At 42.9% G+C, this 22,032-nt stretch overlaps 1 protein-coding gene across 5 annotated transcripts in view; it reads left to right on the top strand.

The window, feature by feature from the left end:
* Window positions 1–22,032, top strand: part of WDR59 (WD repeat domain 59) — a 1,538,892-nt gene that overhangs the window by 797,989 nt on the left and 718,871 nt on the right. For all 5 annotated transcript variants that reach the window (XM_069604207.1, XM_069604197.1, XM_069604168.1 and 2 more), the window contains exon 14: window positions 13,273–13,437. In XM_069604207.1, the coding sequence (XP_069460308.1) occupies window positions 13,273–13,437 (165 nt within the window). The remainder of the gene's footprint in view (window positions 1–13,272; window positions 13,438–22,032) is intronic.

The raw sequence follows: 22,032 nt of genomic DNA, 5'->3' as shown, positions 1-22,032 counted from the left end.
TCATATTTCAATGTTCCCAGCGCACAGAAAACTCTTGTGGTTCAAAGTAGCAGACCAGCACTACCAATTGAAGGTGCTGCCCTTCGGAATAGCCTCAGCTCCAAGGGTATTCACCAAGGTACTGGCGGTGGTGGCAGCGCACTTGCACAGGGAGGCAATCCCAGTGTACCCCTATGTGGACGACTGTGTGGTCACAGGAGAGACTCCCCATCTTTGCAGACTAAATACGCAAAGAACCATAGATCTTCTCTTCCAATTGGGCTTCTCGATAAACAAGATAAAAATCAAGTCTTGTACCAAACACTTCAAAACAGTTCCTAGCAGCTGTATTGGACACAAGTACAGGCTTGGCCTTCCCTTCCATGGAAAGAGTGCAGAACATGCTTCGGCAAATACCCCAGTATCAAGCCGGTCTCCAGTTAAGCGTACGCAAAGCTATGCGTTTGCTAGGCATGATGGCATTGTGCATATATCTAGCCCCACACGCATGCCTGCGCATGCAACCATTGCAGGAGTGGTTGGCAAAACAATGGTCTCACGCAGGTGGTCAGTGGGATGATCTAGTGGTCATTTCGCCAAAACTAGTACAGAGCCTATGCTGGTGGTCAAGAGAAAATCAGTTAAAGGGAAAACCCTTCCACGATCAGTAAGTGCAACGATTGTCACAACAGGCGCGTCACTCTCCGGGTGGGGGGGGGCTCACTATCTTCACCACGCAGCACATGGTCTGTGGACCCAGGTCACCGCACAGAACCATATCAGCCTGCTAGAGCTACTAGCAGTACTCAAAGCACTCCAAGGATTTGAGGTGCAACTGACAAACCAATCGGTTCAAATTCTGACGGACAGCACAACTGCGATGTTCTCCATCAACAAACAGGGGGGCACACACTCTCCAAGTCTGTCCAAGTTGGCACAGAAAATATGGAAATGGCCACTCAGACGAGGAATATCTCTATCCACACAACATGTTCCAGGGGTACTCGATACTCTAGCAGACTTTCTGAGCAGAGATCCCCTGTCAGAGGAACACGAGTGGCAACTAGACTTGGGCGTCGTAGACCACATCTTCTCTCAATTGGGTTACCCCACAATAGACTTGTTCGCTACAGGAGAAAACAAGCAATGCCCAGACTTCGCTTACGCTCCCTCCCCTCCCCCAACTACATTAATGAGCAGGATAGTGAACATGATACATAGAGAACAGATGACGCTTATCCTTGTTGCTCCTATGTGGGCGTGACAGCCATGGTATCCACAGCTGCGCAAACTGGCGATGTGCGATCCCATCAAACTCCCATACTTAACAAACCTGGTAACTCAACACGGTGGAACAATAGTACACCCTCTACCACACTCATTGAACTTGCCAGCATGGCTCCTGAAGTCATAGAGTTTGGTCACCTTAAATAACCACAGCGGTGTATGGATATCCTCAAGGAGGCAAGAAAACCTAACACTATACAGTTATTTCGACAAGTGGAGAAGATTCGTAGTTTGGTGCCAGTCCAAACAGATAAACCCCCTAGAATGTACTCCTTCATACATTCTCAAGTATGTGCTCCACTTGTTAGACTCCGGGTTAGTAGTCAACTCTATAAAGGTCCACCTTCCGGCTTTATCAGTTTACACCACCTCTCAAAGCAAGGTATAGTGGTGGAAGATTCCAGTCATTAAGGCATTCATGGAGGGAGTCAAGAGACTCCACCTTCCTATTTCAAACCCACCACCAGGATGGGATCCCAGTGTAGTGCTAGCAAAGCTCATGGGGCCCCCATTCGAGCCTATGCATAAATCAAGCTTTAAACACCTGACATACAAGACTGCCTTCTTAGTGGCTATCACTTCCATAAGAAGAGTTGGTGAATTGCAGGCATTGTCAGTGCAGGACCCTTTCTTTATCATACATAAGGATAAATTGGCGTTACGTACTCATCCTAGGTTCTCCCCTAAATTCATTTCTAAATTCCACGTGAACCTATCTATTGAGCTTCTGGCTTTCTTTCAGAGACCAACTAGCTCAGCTGAGGTAAAACTCCACACACTGGATCTGAGGAGGGCGGTCCGTTAAAATGCAAACAGGACCAGACCACTGAGGAAAACAGATCAACTGTTTGTCTCCATAGCACCAGACAGTTAAGGAGGACCGCATTTCTAGAAATGCCTTTACTTTTACTTTACTTTAATTTATTTATATGCACATCCATAAACCCGTAGGTGTGAGGGCCCGGACAAGACAAACACAACACAACACAAAACAAGTAGAGTTCAGACATAGGGGGGGTGATGAATCCCCAAACAGGAGTAAAAGAGATAGAGACGGCTACTTATCGAAACAGCCAGGTCTTGAGCTCTTTTTTAAACTGGCTCAAAGAAAGACAGCTTCTCAGTGATGCCGGTAAGGCATTCCATACTGCGGGGGCTGAGCCAAAAAATGCTACTCCCTGAACATTCTTAGTTTTACATCTAGGTAAAAACAAGAGGTTTTTATTGCTTGATCTCAAACTTCTGTAATTAGGTTTTTCCTTAATGTGGTCTTGTAGATATGTCGGCATGGTCCCCATTCGCCACTTGAAGGTGATGACCAGTAACCTTAATGAGATACGTGCCTCCACAGGTAGCCAGTGAAGTGCGCGTCACGCCTCCGTCACGTGGGAGCGTGAGGTGAGACCTGAGACAACTCTCAGAGCACCATTTTGGGCCACTTGGAGTCTATTGATGGTTGATTTGTTGGCTCCTGCCAGGAGACTACAACAGTAGTCGATCTTTGCACCTATTATTGCTCGCGCTACTGCTTCCGCATTATCTTGAGAGATGTATGGTCTCAGATCCGCTAGCAGTTTAATATAATATGTTGCTGAGGCAACGGTGCATCCTACATAAGATTTCATATTCAGTACCTGGTTGAGAACAACTCCCAAGATTTTAATTTTAGGGAGTGTGGCAATTTCTACATCGCCCAGCTGAAAATGTTTATAATCTGGGTCCAGTTTGGCAAGAGTGCCAACTGAACCAACAACCATAAGTTCTGTTTTGCCTCGATTGAGCGCCAGTTTATTCAGCATCATCCAGCGCTCAGTGATGGCAAATATTCTGTTAAATTCCATTTCATCCTGGCGATGATACCCTGAGAGCGGAATGACACATTGTGTGTCATCCGCATAGTTGGAAAATAGGAGCCCTTCCTGTTCAAGATGCGCAAAGAATGGGGCCATAAAAATGTTGTAAATACACAGCGAAGTGCAAGCACCCTTGGTACTCCAAAAAGCATGGAGATAGGTGGAGCCATTGAATTGTCTGCACTAACCCTACTGACTCTATTGGACAGGAAGGATAACATCCATTGAATAGCTGCCAGTGAGAAATGTGCTACTTCCATCAGCCGCTCGGTCAGGGTGGTATGATCTACAAGTTCAAAGGCCTCGGATTGATCCAATGAGATAAGCACACATTCCTAGACCGATAAACACGTGGGACAAGCAGTTCTGAAACATCTATTTGCTGCTACTCCTTCTCATCCTTCTCATTTCCCACCATCTTCTCCTAACACAGCTCGCTAATCTATGCATAGCATATGATCTAAGCGATTCCACAAGCCTCAGAAGGGATACATTACTCACCGTAATCGTATTTCTGATGCTTGTATCTGCTTAGATTCACGTGCGCCCACCCTTCCTCCCCGGAGAGAAGGTGCATAGATGGTTATGAGCTTTCTGACTATATCTGCTTGGATACAACTGTACTGACACTACACGGTGTCCAGTCATAATGTCGAATACAATAATGTCGAAAGTCAAAATGTCGAAAATATTTATTCGAAAATAAAAATGTCGAATTACAAAAATGTCAAATTTTTTTCGATTTTTTTTCCCCCGAATTAATGTTTAAATAAATAATTAATTAATTATAGTTTATAAAACATAATTTTTTTAAATGGTTAAAGGTATATCCATGGTGGGTGGGGAGGGTGGGGAGGAGGGGGGGGTTAGGGTAGGGGTTTGGGATGGGGTTTTTTAATAATTATTTAATTAATGTTTTATTAAATACTTTTTTTTAAAAATTAAAGGTATATCCATGGGGGGTGTTGGGGGGGATGGGGAGGAGTGGAGGGTTGGGGTAGGGGTTTGGGATGGTGGATTGGGGGGGACCCCCCCAATAAAAAACATTAGTATGTGTGACATTTTACATAGTTATTTTAACATTGGTTTTCGATTTTTTTTCGACATTTTATTTTTGAATTAATGACTTTTTCTATTATATGTATGTGTTTTCGACATTTTTGAATTCGACATTTTTTTTCGACATTTTTGTAATTCGACATTATTTTTTCGATATTATGACTATAAACCACACTACACTTCATGCAACCTCATGTCAGAACAAAACAATCTGAGGGACCTCGATGCGTGAAGGACCATGGGTACAGTGGACGTCACACTAGTGATAGTATTACTGGCACGCCCTGTCGACTTCCCTTTTTGAGTTTCGAAAACAACAACTGTAATACTCTGCAGCTTCCACTATATGTCAGCCTATGCGTAGCATGTGAATCTAAGCAGATGCAAGCATCAGAAATACGATTACGGTGAGTAATGTATCCCATATATTTTTTAGTGCTCTTTCTTTGCCCAAGAAAGGGATATGGTTTAATTTGGACATTTAGTAATGTCAAATAGTTACAATTTTTGGGAAACTTGGGATTGGATTATGAAATGTCCTACACATGTGGATTGTTTCACTATTAATAGGCATTTCTGTTGCATTATGCACAAACAAAAACCCATTATTGTACAATTGTATAGACAAATACATATTTGGATAGAATTGTTGCATAGAAAGATTATATATGTGTTTTTATTGTATGATCATAGCTAATAAGTCTCTTTTTTATACATACACATTATCAACAAATAAGAATAAACATCTAGGTCACATAATATTAAAAAGAGAAAAAAAGGTATACAATCATTGTCAATCTGATTATGTAGGTAAGTATTAATACAGTCTTACATGTCATCCAAAACGTAAGCAGATGATGGATCAGACCAGTATTCTTACCATGAAAACAAGGCTCCCATGTTTCTGGGCCAGTCACAGACAAAATATTTGGTTGGCCATTTGCCAATGCTGAATTCCTATGCATAGTCTCTAGGCTTTAACAATCGAGAACAAGATGCTTTAAAGTTTCCACTTCAAATGAACCACATAGACAAGTCTAATTGCATCTTTATACATTTTGCATAGGTCTGACTACCTTCAAGGTGTCGAAAATATTGAATTTCATCTAAAGTACTCACGCAGGACCCAGTTAACTGGAAATGCATGCAGGTATAGCAGACTGGGTTTATGAGTTGTCAGGTTCATTAGGAATTCCTAACCAATCGCCTTGCACCCTAGATCTACCACAGTTTTCTAATGAGCAATGTTGTTAATCACCTTTTTAGCATAGGTTTTAAACCTTATCCTAATAACAAATGGATCAATGTTCTGTTGCTCATACCAGGCTTGAGATTCCGTTTTTAATTGGGTACGCTACAAATGCTGTGCATGACTGAAACCCTGAGTATTGCTATGATGTACCTCAGAAATTGTGTTAGGTGTAGAATTTAGCAGTCGCCAATATACATTGAGGCGTTGTTTATTTCGGCTGGGGGTGACCTCTATAACACCAATTTCCAATAGCAAGTATTCCACTGGAGTACGAGAGGGAAGGCTAAAGATTGATTTAAGATAGAAACTTTTCAATTACTTAAGCTTTACCATCTAGCACCGTGCCCATATTTCCGAACCATAGTGTTTTGGGAAGAATTTTCATTGTGTATATCAGAACAATGGACCTTAGGCTATACCCCCCTGTGGCTGATCAGAAGGAAGGTGCAGACCCTCGGAGGACATTTTACCTGATCTTTATTAAAGAAATAAGGATAAAGCTCATCTTTCTCTATAGCCATGTGGTATTCCCTACCTACTTTGCTAACTAAGGTGCTCGTCAGTCGTGAGTCAATATCCAAAGCAATAAGTCTGCTGTCCAAAACTAACCTGTCGGACCCTTCCACTAGTTGATCAAGAGAATGACTCGCTTCTCCTGATATTTATGCTTTTACGCCTTCACTTCTTTTAGAGTCCTGCTTTTCATACCATTTTCAAATAGTCTCTTGTTATTCTTTGTATCAGCTCCCGTAGTTCCCTTATGGGACTGATAATCTTTCTCTACTCTTTTATGGAGGTTTTCTTTCCCCTTATTTGGATACTTCGTTCTGGGTTACAGGATTATGATTGGTTATTTAGAGTTTACTTTACCCCTTTCTCAAGCTAATTGATTTCTATGCTTCTCTTAATCACATTGACACAAAGGAGGAATATCCACTTGCACATCAGTCTTTGTCCCGCCTGCAAGGGCAGTCCAGCACCGAAATGTCAGGCAAACCTCCTTTGAACTAGAGTGCCAACAGCAAACCCAGACATGTGTTTAGGCTTAGTCGGGCCTCATCAGTCAGGTGGCGCTGTGATTCTCTGAGCACAGTGAGCAAGGGCTCCACGTCTGGGTTCCCCCAGGTAACTTAGGGTGACTAACCCCAAGTTCCTTGCAAAAGATAAAAAAAAGGTAGCAGGAGCCCCTCTCAAGAAAGAACATGGCATGATAACCTGTTCTGTTTTCATCCACTTTGAGAGTCCGCAGCCATCGCTTTTTTCTTGGGGTCAGAGCGGGACCCTCTCTTGCAAACTGTGACTATTATGCTTCAACACAGGATTTGGACAGTAGGCCAGTCACATTGATGTCAGTGAATAGGGGGAAAGGATGGACGCCCACAGCCTAGAGTGCTTTTTCAAAACTGTGTTACAAATACAGTCCGGACCGGACAAGCGCTAGCTTGTTTGAACTTAATATCATTTTGTGAATAAGTACGTTTCCATTTCACATGTGCATTTTACATGTGTATTTCCCATGTGTATGTGTATTCCCTGATCGCAAGACGGGTAAAATATTATCACTGATAGATTGCCTAATGTAGGATTCCGAGTCATATTTAGAGGAACCCATGATAGTCATAGTATAATTAGTGCAGTTAACAAGTGTAAGGGTGCAGAAGGAGGAGACTGACACAGAGGTGGCATAATGATTGCTATGGACTTTTATTAGCCAAGAAAGTAAAAGGAAAACCTATCTTTCCCTACTTCGATTAAGGTTTTGCCTGCCTCAATTGAAATGCTAATGTGTCTGTCAGAATGTCCTTGTAAACTAAAAATCCACCGTCCTGTGTCAAAACTCCCTCTGTCCCTTACACTTATAACTAAACTAGAAGGTTGTGTCAATGTTCTTGGTCCAGGAGAATGACTCCCTTCTGGACTGGTGCACAGTTCTGGTTGTAAGTTCATAACCAGGGGGAATGGTCTCAATACTTTCCAGTCAATCTTTGTAACATTCTGTATAAGAAATGTTCCTCGTTTCCTCACCCCAGAGGGAATGACTCCCTTCCCCTGGATCACAATATTATGTAGTTTGATCCTTTTTGCAGATTCCACTTCCAGGACAATGACTCCCTTCTCTTGGTATCCTAATTTCACAGTCAATTTACCCTCAGCGATACTCGTGGAACGGGGGAAATTACACCCTTCCCCCGATGATTCCGTTTCACTGTTCTCCTTCTTCCTTCATCTACAAGTATGGTGGTTATTGACCCAGGTTTTCCCAGTATAGCCCACTTGGTCTACTAGTTTGCCAAGTACAGCCACAATGGAGAGGGTTGCTCCCTCTTGCCTTTCCATATCGTGGGTTATCAAGGTCAGGTTTCCTCGTCTCTAGACCTAGGCAGACTTGGTTCACTCTCCTGCCAAGTCCTGCCACAAGGAAGATGGCTTATGCTTCTCTTATCTTGTAGGTACGGGCCCCAGACTTTTACATCTCTACTGCTTGGCTCTGGAAGACCTGGCTTACTCTTCTGCCAGTTACTGCCTCAAAAAAGATTAATTGTTCTTCTCCCTTCTTGTGGGTGCAGGTCCCAGACCCATATTTCTCTTGTTAGATATTTAAGGTTCTTCTTTACTCCAGGGGTTCCCTTCTTGCCCCTGCTCTGTGGGTCTTGCTCTATTAACTTCTTTTGAGTTTTCCCTCACTCCGTTGTGCACCCAGCAACCCAGCTACCTTTTTATAGTTTCCGCCAGCGTGCTCTGGTCGGTCTTGGGCTCTTCCTTCGCCTTCTGATGTACTGCTGCAGCTCTGCAGTCTCTGGTACCTCGCAGATAGGCATCTGTACCTGACCGCACGGTCCAGCTTCTCTGCGAGTCTGCACCTCTGCTCTTCCAGCTTCCAGGTCGGTCCTCCAACGCCGGACCGTGTGGGGATGTCTCCGCCTTCTCGCCAGTGTTCCGGTCAGCAACCCCTTCTTGCTTCCACGCCAAACCGCTTCCTCGCTCATGACTCTTCAAGGGAGAGCTTGACAAACTCTCTAGTCAATCTTCTGTTTTTATGTTGGTGTGGTAGTGCCCTTTAGAGGAGAACTAGAATGCTCACACCTACCTCTGGTAGTGATCTTCATAAATCCCACCTCCTCCTCGTCCCAGTCTTTGTGATGCAAGTCATACTTGGGTAGTCTGGGCTCTTCTTCGCTTCAGTGGATTTTATATCACGGCCCTACACAGGCACATGGGGTGGTTGGGTATATTACTGGGGTGTGCCATAGGTGTTGGTTTAGGAGGGGTAACTGGGAGAGTGTTAAACCTCTTTCTCCCTAGTTGTCTGTCCCTAGTTGTAGAGCCTCTCCCCATGAGATCCTCCGACTGTGTTCCACCCCCAGGGTGACTATCTGGTAGGGGCCTCACAGCTCTTTCCCCCCATTGGGGGAAAGTGACGACATCTAGGAACTCGTCACACAAGTTTCCAAAATGCTTCGCAAATCATCATTGGCTAATGTAAAGGCAAATTTCTTCCAATGTTTCTGTATTTTGTTGCCTTCGATGGTATCTGAGCCGTGTGCTTCAAAGACTGTTTCTTTTCCGAATCGCAGTAACCTATTCAAGTGTGGATAAATGAAGTAGATTAATCTTGCGTAAATCGCATCTGAGGATCCTCTTAGCATCCAGGATTAAATGATCAAATGGTTTACTACAAGTGGTTAAACTATTGTTGAAATCACAGGTTTGTTTTTTGAGCGCTCTATGCTTAGACAAGTGTTAACAGAAGTGTCTCATAAACTGAGCAGAAATGCCTTATTAAAATTCGTACCTCAGTCTCCGATATAGAATATATAGTATTGGCTAATGGTATGCTCGAAGCAGTGGCCTCTACATCTAATATACGGTAAGAGGCGATATCGGCAAGTAGCGAAGATTGTATTTATTTGTATGGGAATATTTTGTCAAAGCACTTACATTTATTGATTGATTGAGATACAAAAGCATCCAGCAGCTTGCCTGGGTGCTCCTTACCAGAAAAAAGTTAAAAAGCAGAGACTAATAATTAGCGTTTCATTCTTTTCAGTGTTAACATTTTTCCAATTCTGTTGGTGTTTTGGTGGTGTTTTTCCAGGGTTATCTAATTTTTAAAAAATCTGAGTGCTTACACATGTCAAAAACATTTGTATGCCTGTGGTTTTCCAGTGTAGACAAAAACATCTTTTATTGCTGCATGTACATTTTGCATAATTATTTTGAAGTACAAAAAAACACAATTGTGCTGATATAGCCTTATCTATATATTTGCATTCTTGCACATGAAGTCTTGAATTTATAATGGGAAGCAAAACTACACATGCAAAGAATCAAATGAGAACTTGATGGACTCCAATTGCCGTATATGGGGAAAGATCAGCGCTCAAATACATTTTGCATTGAACTCAAAGACATGCACTACCCAAAGTTAAATTAAGTCATTGTGTACATGAGAGGAAGTGCAGATTCATATGGGACAACGGCAGGTTTACATGGAATTCATTTTTTTCAAAGCTGCTTGCTGGACAAAGAACTGAGCTAACTTGTTTGGAAGAAAAAAAAACCCTGTGATGAACTAAACTTGTCATCACTGTGATGAATCGTGCAGAGTCATCACAGAAACCCAGCCTATAGTCTCCTCCCATGTGGCCAGGGAAAGGCAGCTGCTACCTGATCCTAAACCTGGGGGTGGTGTTAGGAGGATCACATGGGAGGAGAAGGCTGTCAAGGGAATGTGGTGACTCCGTCATGAAAGACCGTGTTCATCCTCTTCTGAGGATGAGGCTTGTCTAATGTCTGAATATTTAATGGCATATTGTCACATTAGGGCTTCCCAGCCCAGACTTGTCTAGGTGCCAAGTATGAGAACCCTTTTTGTAAACCTAAGAATGATATGTATAAGGGTCAGGAAGTTAATATTACTACTTCTAGTAGTTATGATTCTATGTTGTTTGGATTATATACCCAAGAGAAAACCATTACTTCATTTGAAATCATCCCTTAAACAAAACAAAAATCCTATGAAATCCCTCAAATGGAGCAGATTAAAGAATGTTAAAACAAATAACATTATGGACTCCAAGTCCCATAATGCGCTTAGTATTGAGACGAGGAAGAGGGGTTCAGAGTTACCAACTTGTAATTGTAATGAGTGTTCTAGTTGTTGTAATGTCCCACGCTCGAGCGGGGCCTTTAAACATTTAAAGCACTTTCAGGTGCAGGCCAAGAAGGAGCAGCAGGAAGAAGCAGTTGAAGTCACTGCTGTGCAGAGAACGTGGCGGAGGTTGAGATCCCTGTGGTATGCAGAGGATGCGCAGTGGGAAGCGGTATTGAGGCCAGCTATACTGCGAGATAGAGAGAAGCTCTCTGTGTCCTGTATCCCGCTCCGGTGTAGGGTTGTCACCTGAGAGTGTACAGAGTTGTGAATTGACAGTCAGCGTGTGCAGCAGGGGACTGACCGTGGCTGTCGAATGCAGAGGGAGTACCGATGAGTGTAGAAGCAGGGAGTTGTGAGGATACGCCAGGACAGACCTGTGAGTTGGCCTAATACAGGTGACCCTGGGGCACTCTAAAGGAGACAGCTGTATAAGAATTAATTTTTTAATACAGATCTTTTAAATTAAAGGAACCTGGGCACAACTCTCATATTAAGATATATATCGACTAGGATAATATTGTAACCTGCATTGCCAAAGTCAAAAAGGGGAAATAACAAAGCAAAGTACTTACCTGAAGGGGGATATCCAATAAGGGAATACTGTAACCCACATTGCCAAAGCCAAAGAGGGGCAATAGTAAAAGAAAATGAATACAACTTTCCTAAAGGGAAATATCCAAAAAGGGGACATTATAACCTTCATTGCTAAAGCCAAGGCAAGCTGAGAGTTATTCCAAAACAATTTGAATGTAACAGCCCAGAACAAGACAACTAGTGGTAGAAAGTTGTAGACTGAATTGTCAGCAGCCAATGGGTTGTGTAGCAAGAAATCAGAGACTGCAGGAGAAAAGCCCTCCTTGTAAAAAGGATCAATTGGGAGAGAAGTATAACCTGCATTACCCATGGAAAACAGATCAATGTAGGAATCATTGTCATTTTCTGCAGTATATTTGTGGAAGAAGTTGTAAACCAAGTGTGTTGAAAGTCAAAAGACTAACCCAAGAAGCAGTTGTTGATTCACCATTTCCTATTGAGGATTTAAGTTTAGAAAGTTTGGAACAAGCCTCACCACAGAGTACGTATTGTAGTAGTAGGAGTTTTGTCCTGGCAGGCAAATAAAGCAGGAAAAGGACAAATAGCAGTTAGTCCTAGCAGGCTAGTGGAGCAGTAAGAAGATAATTTGAAATACTGTGAATGTGGTAGAAGATTGTGTTGCAAAAGAAGTGGCAATTCCACTACTGTGTTTTGATGAACTGTTGTATAACCATCCCGACTAAAGTATCTTTTTGAATGAACCATCCTGGCGAAAGTCTTGCTAATGAAGGGCAAAATACGATGTGATGAAATGTGATTGGCCTTCAGAGAAAAGATTTGATGTGTGAAGTGAAAGCCTTTTTGATTTGGAGAAAATTGTGGTCACATTTACCCATTGTCTCGAAGAGTGAGAAACACTTTGGAACTAAGAAAGTCACTTTGGCGAGTAAAGCACAAATTGAATGAAAAAAACTTTCTATGATACCTGGAATGGAACTTGGCAAGTCAAAATAACTTTACTGACATTGAACTTGGGTTTGAAACATCCTGAATTGATTCAGGGGAACAAGATCCAACCTAACACACAATGATATCTGTTTATAACCTTTATGTTTGAATTGATATGTTATTTTGTGAAGTTTAAGCAGCAAAATAGTTCACACATGATTTTGTTATGTGTATAGTGTGAGTGACAGATACTTTTGTTTATGTTCCCTTTGCCTTAATTTGTCAGGTAGGGAAATTCTTGTTATCCTTGTTAGGCTAGGGAAAGATAGTTGTTCGCCTCACTCCTTATCATGTAATGAAATGGCTACTTATGAGAAAAATATACCTATATGTCAGTCTCGCATTTCTAACCCCTCACATGACACACATTACAATGCAGCCTTTTGTAAAAATATAAACTCTGCAAATTTGTCAAGTTGATGCTTAAATATATTTTGGAACCATAAAAAAGCTGAATGTTTAATTGATGGGACTAAGGTATTCCAAGTAATAGAAATAACTCTGCTATTCTTTTACAGTCAAATGTTGCTGAAAACGTGTTATGGGAATTTAAGTGACCTTTCCTTGGTCCATTTCCTAAATAGAACTTCAATGGACTGGTGTTTTAAGGAAGATCATTGGAATACAACCCATCATTTGATAAGTAGTCCACTCAACTCTCTGGCAAGGGACTAAATCAAGTTTTTAGTCCTGTAGCTTTTTGGGAATCCAATAATTAACTTGAAATTTTTAAAATATACATCATTATTAAGGGAAACCTTTCATATGGCCTATTTCAGTTTTTATCATCGCCAGGCACAAAAATATCTGACATTGTTCACAAGATGGTAGTGCTGACATGTATTTTAGTTTTTAATTTAATACAGGAATCCATGTGTAAAAAGGTCAGCCCTGCCATCTAGTGGACATTTTCTAGCATCTTTGGATGAATCCTTGAAAGGAAAATTATTTCCAGTTGGCAGAAATCTGATTAAATCAGATTTTATTGCAAGCCTAAAAGCCTAATCATAATGGAAGGTAATTACCTGGAACTGAAGGGGCTGATGTTTGACACACCCCTTTCTGTCCTTAACCTTAGACTTCATCATGTGTGTGTTGTGCTTTCCATCTGTTTTCAATATAGTCACATTTTGTTTCTTTGCCAGATGGATGCTGTCAACCGGAGCTGCACTGTCTCAGTGCACTGTGGCAACCACCGTGTGAGGTTGATGGTAATGTTTCCAGTGCAGTACCCCAACAACGCTGTACCCTCTTTCCAGTTTGTAAATCCAACCACGATTACATCCACCATGAAGGCAACACTCTTGAAGGTAAGCATGTATAGCCATTACAGGATTCTGTGTACTGCCACGTGCTCTGTCGGCGGACCCATCTCTCACACAAGCCTCTTAACTCTTGTGTTGCTACCTGCACTGCTCACTCTTGCTCATTTCCAGTGGCACCATAAACTTTAGTTAAGTCTTGCACCTGGAAATTATGACTTTTACATTCAAATGTTATGTTTAGTTCAAAAACTCTTAAATGTCACACGTACAGGGCCTTTGGACCATGAGATCGCCAGTGATATGGCAAACTGAGCCAAAGAAAACAATTTGGACTCAATAGGGAAGGACTTACCTTAATGGAGCGTGGTGCAACATCTTTCTAGGACATCTCGGCATATCACTGGATCACTATCCTGGCCAGAGCATTTTCAACTTCTTCGCCACTTAACCACGTCATCATTTGTGCTCCCTCATATAGTCTCCTTATTGTACTCTTCACTCCTGTTGCTCTGCCCTTCTTCTGTTGATTCAAACCACACAAAGTTTTCCACCCATTGTTATGTGAGGTGTTTTGTGAGTCTTCAGAAATAGATTGATCTATCCTAGGCTAAATACTTGGTAGGCAAGATAGGAAGCCATATTTGGCTGCAGTATTCATGATCAAATAGCTATGATGCAATAAAGTACATTTATGGTAAATGTGTAGGTGACTCGATTTAGAAAGATTTACATATGAATACAGTAAAAGAAACTTTAAAGCATTGGTTTAAATCCTAGATGACAAACAGTACTTCCAAAGGTATGTGTTAATTTACACGATGAAGGGACACACTAACCTAGACTCCCAACGGTTGAGGCTAAGGATGAAAACTGGTGAAAATATAAATAAGGTTAATTGAAAAAAACCAGACTGTACTGCAGACGCATGCTGTGTAGCAGGGGGTGGGGGGTAGGGGCAGGTTACTGCCCGTCCATACTGTCTTGCACCAGATAATCATTGTAGAGCTTGTGGATGCTGAATTTAAGGTGAAAGTCTGCTGTTGTGTGGATTTGCTGATGTATTTTTGCTTTAACTTTTGAGGTTCTTACAACAGCTGTAATTTCTTTTGACGTAAAACAGCTGTTCCTAACATGTGAAGCCACCTGCTTTTCATGGGCTCTTCTGTATTGGGTACCGTCATTGCTGTTGGGCCAACAAATAACTCGGAGCCAGGGTATATAGGTAGTATAGTTGATCAGTAACAACAAAAGTAGGGGATTAGATTCACTGAGGCCACGGAGTGGGATTCATAACAAACTATTATCAGACCTGTGGTTCACAGACCATCCCGCTCTATTCACCTCTGTAAGGAACTCATGGTGGCAACAGTAAAGACAGACACAAGTGATCACAGTTCAAGGGTGTTTATTAAACTGTAAATGCAGGGTGAAAAAACTGCTATTCTAAATCTAAGATGGGAGCAAGCGTCTACCATCTAATGAAAAATAAGGCAGTCCTTGTAGCGTTGTGTCAAAATAAAAGGGTCTATACTAAGAAAAAAAACTATTGCCAATTCCTTACATCTAATTACAAAAAGAGTGTGGGATAAGAGTTCAATAAACAAAGAATTGTTCACAAATAATAAAAGATGTGATTGCCAGGGGTCTCCCTTCCCGACGTTTTCAGCACGGGACAAGGTGGGACCTTGGAGCACAGTATACGCTCGAGCTTTCTCAGCATGAGCCGACAGTTCAGTTCCAGCTATATCAGGTTCTTCGATGGTGAAGTCTCTTTTCAAATATGTCTCTTTCCCTCGAGGGCCTGATGCAGACAACAAACAAACACAAAGTTCTGTTCCATATATACTTTGGGTGACGGCTTCACCTCTGGTTCTCCCTCTTTCGGGCGCAGAGCCCTCATCAATCGTTTTCCACAAAACAACTAAACAGTTCCTTTTTCAATGAACTCTGGGGGATGACTTTTCACCCCTGGATTTCCCTCAGCTGGGCTCAGACCCAACTGACAAGAGGGACCATTCACTTCCCCCGGTCTTGATTTCACGAATCTTAATGTCTTTTTAAACAGTTCAGGCTTTGCCCCTGGTTATCGGCTTCCCTCTGCCGGGTTCACTCTCACCAACAGCTCGCTGTGCAAACCCCTTGGTCGGGTTCACTTCGCTCAACACACTATTCTCGTTGTCTACTTCCCTTCGCCGGGTTCGCGCTTGCCAACTTTACACCGTACTGTTCAGGTACTACTTTTCACCATGCAGGATTCATTCCCCTTAGCTTTCATAATCATGTCGGTCAAAGACTTTTGACGTTACAGAGGAGTTTACAAGACCCCTGTACGACCACTTTGACCTCTCTTCACCTCTTCCCAAGGCCTTTTAGTTGCGGTAGTCTCTTATCATCTAGTAATCGTCCGAGTTTCCTGCGTGAGCACCCACGTGGTGCCGGATGCCTCGTTGCGGGTTTTCCCCTCTCTTTCTCAGTATTTCCTTTCAATCTTTGAAAGTTCAAATTTAGCTGCTTGCTACTTTTCGTTCAACACAGTCCGGTTTCTTATCAACTCTCCCCTTGACTCACCGGCTGTGATGAACTGCTTGGCTTTCTTTTCCTTCGAGTCAAGGTTGGTACCAAAGTGACCAACATCTCTCCCCGGCTTGGTTAGCATCAGTGGAGGGTCTCGCGTACCGTAGACATCTGTTGCAATACACGCTGGCTATTGTTCTCCGTCTTAGGTTTCCATCTGCAGAGGTTTCGCAGGACTTGGTCGGAAAGGGCAGGGTTGCTTCTCTCCTTGTCGCCACCTCTGCATGCGCCGTCTTTCGCCTCCTTTTGAAATGCTGTGCTGAGTTGGCTTTCACGTTGTGCGGTCTCCCTTGCTCGTCCTTTGCTCTTGTGCTCCACCTTTTATCCCTGAGGGGAAAGTAAAGGTCCATCAGGTGTGTGAGATTTGGGTTAATTGCCTGACTCTGCCTGACCCTGGGGGTTGGACATGTCAGGTAAACAGTTTTAACATTAGTTTGTTCTTTGTCACAGTCTGGTTCGGATTGGCCCCTCTGCCTTTCTGCCTGTGGCTGGGCCAAAATCGTCCCGGGGAGTGGGGGCCGGTTTCTGGCTATGCCTGGGCCGATTTGGAAAAAAAAATGTGGAAACTAAATATTTTCTTTTTCGAATTATTTCTTTCTCCAAAAAGCCTTTCATCCTTCTTAGGTCGATAAATGAGTACCAACACAGGTTGGGTGATATTGTATGCATATTTGTTCTATAAAAAAGAGCTTAATCGTAAGTGCTATACAATAACATATCATTTGGCCTTGGACGTCTGCTTGGATTTACAGTAATTTAGTGTACTTAGAAACAATGCTATTCGATGCCACTTCCTGTTTTGTCAAGGGGTGAAAGGTCATGTTTCATAACTTCCTGGGTTTTATCACTTTGGGGTGGGGTCGAATGGCATCACTTCCAGGGATGTCATCAGAGGTCAAGGGTCGTGGGGCAAGGGGTGGGACACTTTTTTGAGGCGAGGGGTGGGCCACTTATTTTTGGGTGACCCGGCGTATTTCTTGTCCCAGTCCGACCCTGGTCACAGTGCACAAAAGTGTTCGTATTGGAAAAGGTGGTGGTGACATGAGGAATGATGTCTTTCGTCTTAGGGATTTTGGCTCTCTCAGGAGGGTGAGATGGGTAGGGTTTGTGAAATAAACGAAAACGAAAGTTTTTATCGTGATATGAACAGGGGGAATTGTGGGAATGGTAGTGTGTTGCCTGAGCAGATTGCGAGTGCAGGGAAGAATAATAAAAGGTTTGGGAAGGAGAATGACTGGGAATATTTGGGTTGAAAACCACTGGAAGACAGGGATTCTGGGAGTTGTGGTTCTCAAGAGTAACGGGTTTGGGCTCCTAGGGGATTTGCCAGATTTGTAGGGGTGACAGAATTTTAGTAAGGGTGCTTCTTTGGAAGGAAGAGAGGCAGATGTAGCATAACCAAGGAAAACCCCTGGGAATTTGTCCTCTTCACTATCCACTTCGGTATTATACAGCGTCTCACCTTAGATATTGCCCCAAGCATAACCATGGGCTCCCCCTACCCAGGGTATCCTCCCTCCCTCCCTCCCACCCTTGTCCACCCCCAGGGTTGGGATCTGAGGGCGCCAGCCTGTCCCTGACCACTGAATAAGGTATTCCCATGTTCTCCTTGGGAGAATACCCTCCGGTTTCTCACACATCCCACACTCTTTGCTGTTTTAAGTGTCCTCATGCTTACTTCTTGGCCATGGTTTATTCTTTTGCAAAACGCTCTGCTAAGGTCTGTGTAATCACGTAACCTAATACAGGAACATTGTGTCACCCAAAAGGAAAGACCAGACTCTCCACTGCTTGCTTGTAGCAGAGCAGTCAGGCTTAACTTTAGGAGGAAGGATGGCTCGCAGGATAGTACAATTAGTCCCAACAGACCCCACAAAATAATACACCATACTGGTATACTGAAAAAATATACACTTTATTTTCAAAGATCTCACATGAAAGAAACCCCCTGCCCCACCCCTCCATTAGGAGGGGGTGGGGGGTACTCATGTTACATAGAACACAGCAGAGCATAGCTTAAGTAAAAATAGAAAAATAGTAAATGACCAGTTAAGGCCTAACTCACTCTTTACTTTTAAATGTAAGCCCAATATCTGATGGCAGTACATGTAGACGTGCAGCCAGAGGTGAGCTACGAAAAAGACCCCTAGACAATATTACACACTGTAATATTTACCAGTAAGGATCCAAGGGTACCACACAGAACTTGAAATAGGTTTCCCACTCCATTCTAAATAAAGTATTTTTAGGAAAGATTTTCATTTTGCTGCTTTCCTCCCATAGACTTCTATGGACCACCCACTCTTTTTGCTTTGTTTAGACTGCTGACCTGGCTTTTTCAAGGAAAGAAAAGCCTTCAGCTTTATTTACCTTGTCTCTTTTCGCATTCTTGTGGGGGGAATCTGATCAGTCCCTAAGACTTATCAGTACTGTGAGGTGTGGTAAGTCACAGTGAGGAGACGGACACTGGCATTCTGTTTCAAGGGTTCTTTATTGTCTCTCCCTAATTTGTTGAGACCTACCCTAAAGAAAAGTTTAAAAGGGTGCTTGTCAGGATGTCCCACAAAGTAAGTTAAGTCTGCCGTCCAGAAAATGTATCTCTTGTGGATTTCTTCCCTACCACTTTGAACTCAAAAGGAAAAAAAACACTATAAGCTTCCCTCTCCCAAACACAGTAGTGGTGAATGTCTTCTGGCCCTGCCGTGATATCTCTGAATCACAGGCAGAACGGGGCTCCTTGCCCTTTTCAGAGTTTCAATCTGAATAAAAGTCTATTGCTCCCCCCTTTGGGTTGTATCATATTCTCTGCTGAGTCTCTTCCTCACTAATATTTATCAGGTAGTTTGTCTCAGTCTTTGGTTTATGAACTGGCCGGGTTCGTTTCCTGATTTACGAGTTCATAACAGGTATTTTTCCTGGATTCCGTACCCATGAATCTTATTCGATGCTCTCCAATGTCTGTTCTCAACCCACCCTGCTCTTTGGTTTCTTATGTCCTTGCTCGGGGTTTGCTGCTCTTACTCCTCTCAGGGGGTTGGTTTCATACAGCCCATTCTGTGGAATGGTTTCTGGTAACCCATCTTGGGTTCTGGTCTGTTTCTTGTGGTCCTTCTCGGATAGAGTGAGAGCTGCATGGTAGGCGGTGCCACCTCCTCTGCATTTTCTCTCATCTTCGCTGTGGCTAGATCTGGTCCCTGGAGGTCTTTCTGCCTCCGTCAATCTGCAGGCAAACCATACTCCCTTCACCAATGCGGGTCGTGTCTTTGTCTGACCCAGGAATGGGGCAAATTTTTGCTTTGTTCTCTCAGTTCAGGTACAGACAGTGTTCTAACACCGGTCAGAAGACAAGTCAACCACTCATGTATGAAGTTGTGAGTGGGTACACCATTCAACCCCCATATAACAACACTGTTCTCCTTTTGGGGTAAGGGAGAGTAACAAATACCCATGCCTTGGGAATGCCTGTCTTCCAAGGAGGTGGCTTGCCCCTAGTGGGATCCTGCTTATCCTGTCCCCTGGGGGCATGGAGGGGGGAGCAAATTTAGCAGGCTCACTTTCCCAGTCCCAAAGGGGGTGGCCTCCCCTTGGGGGGAGGGGACTTATTCCCCTGGATTCGTCACAGAGGTTATGTCTCCTATAAGAGATGTCTTGAATTTTTAAAGCTGACACAATAAAGTGAAGTGTGGCTAGGATACTTTGTAGTCTTATACATTTTTCTTCTGTGGCTTTTTGGTTACAGATGCAATATGGGCAGGATGGACTGGTAAGAGTGACTTGCACTCTAAGATGGCTATGCCACAGGTTTTGTGCCTGTCCTTTGCATTATTGTTCTTTGGCCTTCTTCCTGTCCTCTGGGGAGAGAGAGGGAGGGGGAGAGAGGGAGAGATCTGTTCCGTCCCGTCCGTATTTCCTTGTAATGGTGTCCGGCTTGTCAATGCCTGGAACTGTAATACCGCGACCAACCAAATTATGGACAGGGTTTGAAATTGAGGGGAGCTGGGAAATATTTAGCTCCTGCTTATATCCTGGAAGATCCTGGTTAGCTTGCAACCAACAGTTACCAGGAGCTACTTTTGGCTCCCCAGGCGAACTGATGTCAAACACAACTATGTGAATTGAAATCTCTTCATTTGGGACAAACTATAACTAAACATTAGGATACTTTGATATGACATTTAAAACATAAGGGGTCACAAATAATTGATAACATTATATGTTTGCTTTTTAAGTGGAAGTTAGATTTGCGTAATACTATGCAATAGCTCCTCATTTCGCAGTGGTCGCTCCTGGTTACTGCTGGATACCCAGTAGCTGCTTGTAGCTCCTGCCTATCAAATCCTAATTTCGCGGCATGCCCGGCTCCAAAAATGACCTCTGCCCCCACAGCCCTCTGGGCCTCCCTTGACCTGGCCAAGCACAGAACATACCCCCAACAGAATCTGGAACTTTAGCTGTGGCGAGAAATTAAAGTAAGGATGGTAATTTAACACACCTGTTACTTCCCTCCTATCCTCTATAGGATTACATTGGCATAATCATGCACCTATCTCTCTCCTTCCTAACTTAGATCGGTGGTGGTCAAGTCAAGTGTTTCCTTCTGGGCATACCCTAGTGTAGTGGGAATGAGAGCGTTATTTACCCAAACTGTCCTTACATTTTTGCAACTCTGAATCACAACCACTGGTAGCATCCAATCATATAATAAATGTACCTGAAAAGTATATATTTTGATACTGATGAACCCGACTCCATTTCAGGGCTAGACTTATTAATTGATAAAGAACTGTTTCAATAATGCTCTAAAGTGTTTTCTATGCATCAAGCTACTTTCCTTTATTGCACCTGTTTGTATACATGCATTTTATAGTACGTGTGTGACAATAATTGGAGGTTTCTTTTCTCAGTGTGTATTTTAAAGGCCTAATCATTTTATATTTTTGTACTTATCTGTCTAACTGGATTCATTGGAGTGCTCTCTGTGTATCTCTAGACCACTCTCACACCTCTTCTGAGTCTAAGCCTTGCTGCTCTGCTTCTTACCTTGATTAGGTTTGGCTAGACTTCAGTGTCTAATACTAGGTTGGCCTCCTGTTGGGAAAGATTTTCATTTTGCATCTTTCCCGTCATAGATTTCTATGGGGCAACCTTTCTTTTTGCTTGTTTTGAACCGTGTCCTGCCTTTTTGGCGGTAAGTGAAGTCGTATGCTTTACTTTTCATGCCTATTTTGCTCATTTTTAAGGGGACACTGACTAGTCCCTCAGACTATTAGTACTGAGCGACTATTGGCCTCATTACGTGTTGGGTGGTATCCTGGTGGTAGATCATCTGGAATACTGGCCAACTGAATTACCGGTACTGCCACTTGGTCTGGCGGAATTACAGCTGGATTACAAGTGGCAGTGGTGGGACGAGTCAATTTCTTTTTTCTCAATTGGACTCAATGGGGCTTTTCTGGCAGAATTACAGCCGGGGAATTTCTGCCACAGAAATTCCACTGATTCTGCCGACTTTTTTCCGCAGTGAATGGGAGGATATTCCTCTCCAGGCCCGACCTCATAATTTGGCATAGTGGTAAAGTTGGCAGTGAGGGATTTACTGCCAATTTTATCACTTAACACTGTATTTGTAATGATGCCCAATGTCTCCTTTCATGAATTATTTTATTGTTACAATTGCACACATCAACTTACAGTGAAGTGCAGTTCGGTTACTTAGTATCCTTATATGTTTTTGTATAATGGCAACATGATTGCCTTTCAATATCTCACCTCTTTTTCAATGTAATACAAAGAATTGGTAAAACCATCTCTCATACTTACTAAGGTTCCAATTCCGAGCTGGTGATCAGGCTGGCTACTCACACAGGCACACCACAGCATGAAAAGTTAAACTGCATGATGATGGAACCATCAGGTAAAAGCTAGGCTTTGCTGGTGAAGGTTTCCTTTCGCACACTGTTTAATCTGCATATCATAGAGTTGGGAAGACTTTTCAGATGTCCTGGCATCTTACATTAAATGTTCCAACACAGTCTTTTAAGGCATACTGGTAAAGAGTAGAGTACC

This window comes from Ambystoma mexicanum, chromosome 1p (genome assembly GCF_040938575.1).
Source record: "Ambystoma mexicanum isolate Mex_15411 chromosome 1p, UKY_AmexF1_1, whole genome shotgun sequence".
Lineage (NCBI taxonomy): Eukaryota > Metazoa > Chordata > Amphibia > Caudata > Ambystomatidae > Ambystoma > Ambystoma mexicanum.
This window is presented reverse-complemented; position numbering and strand designations above follow the sequence as displayed.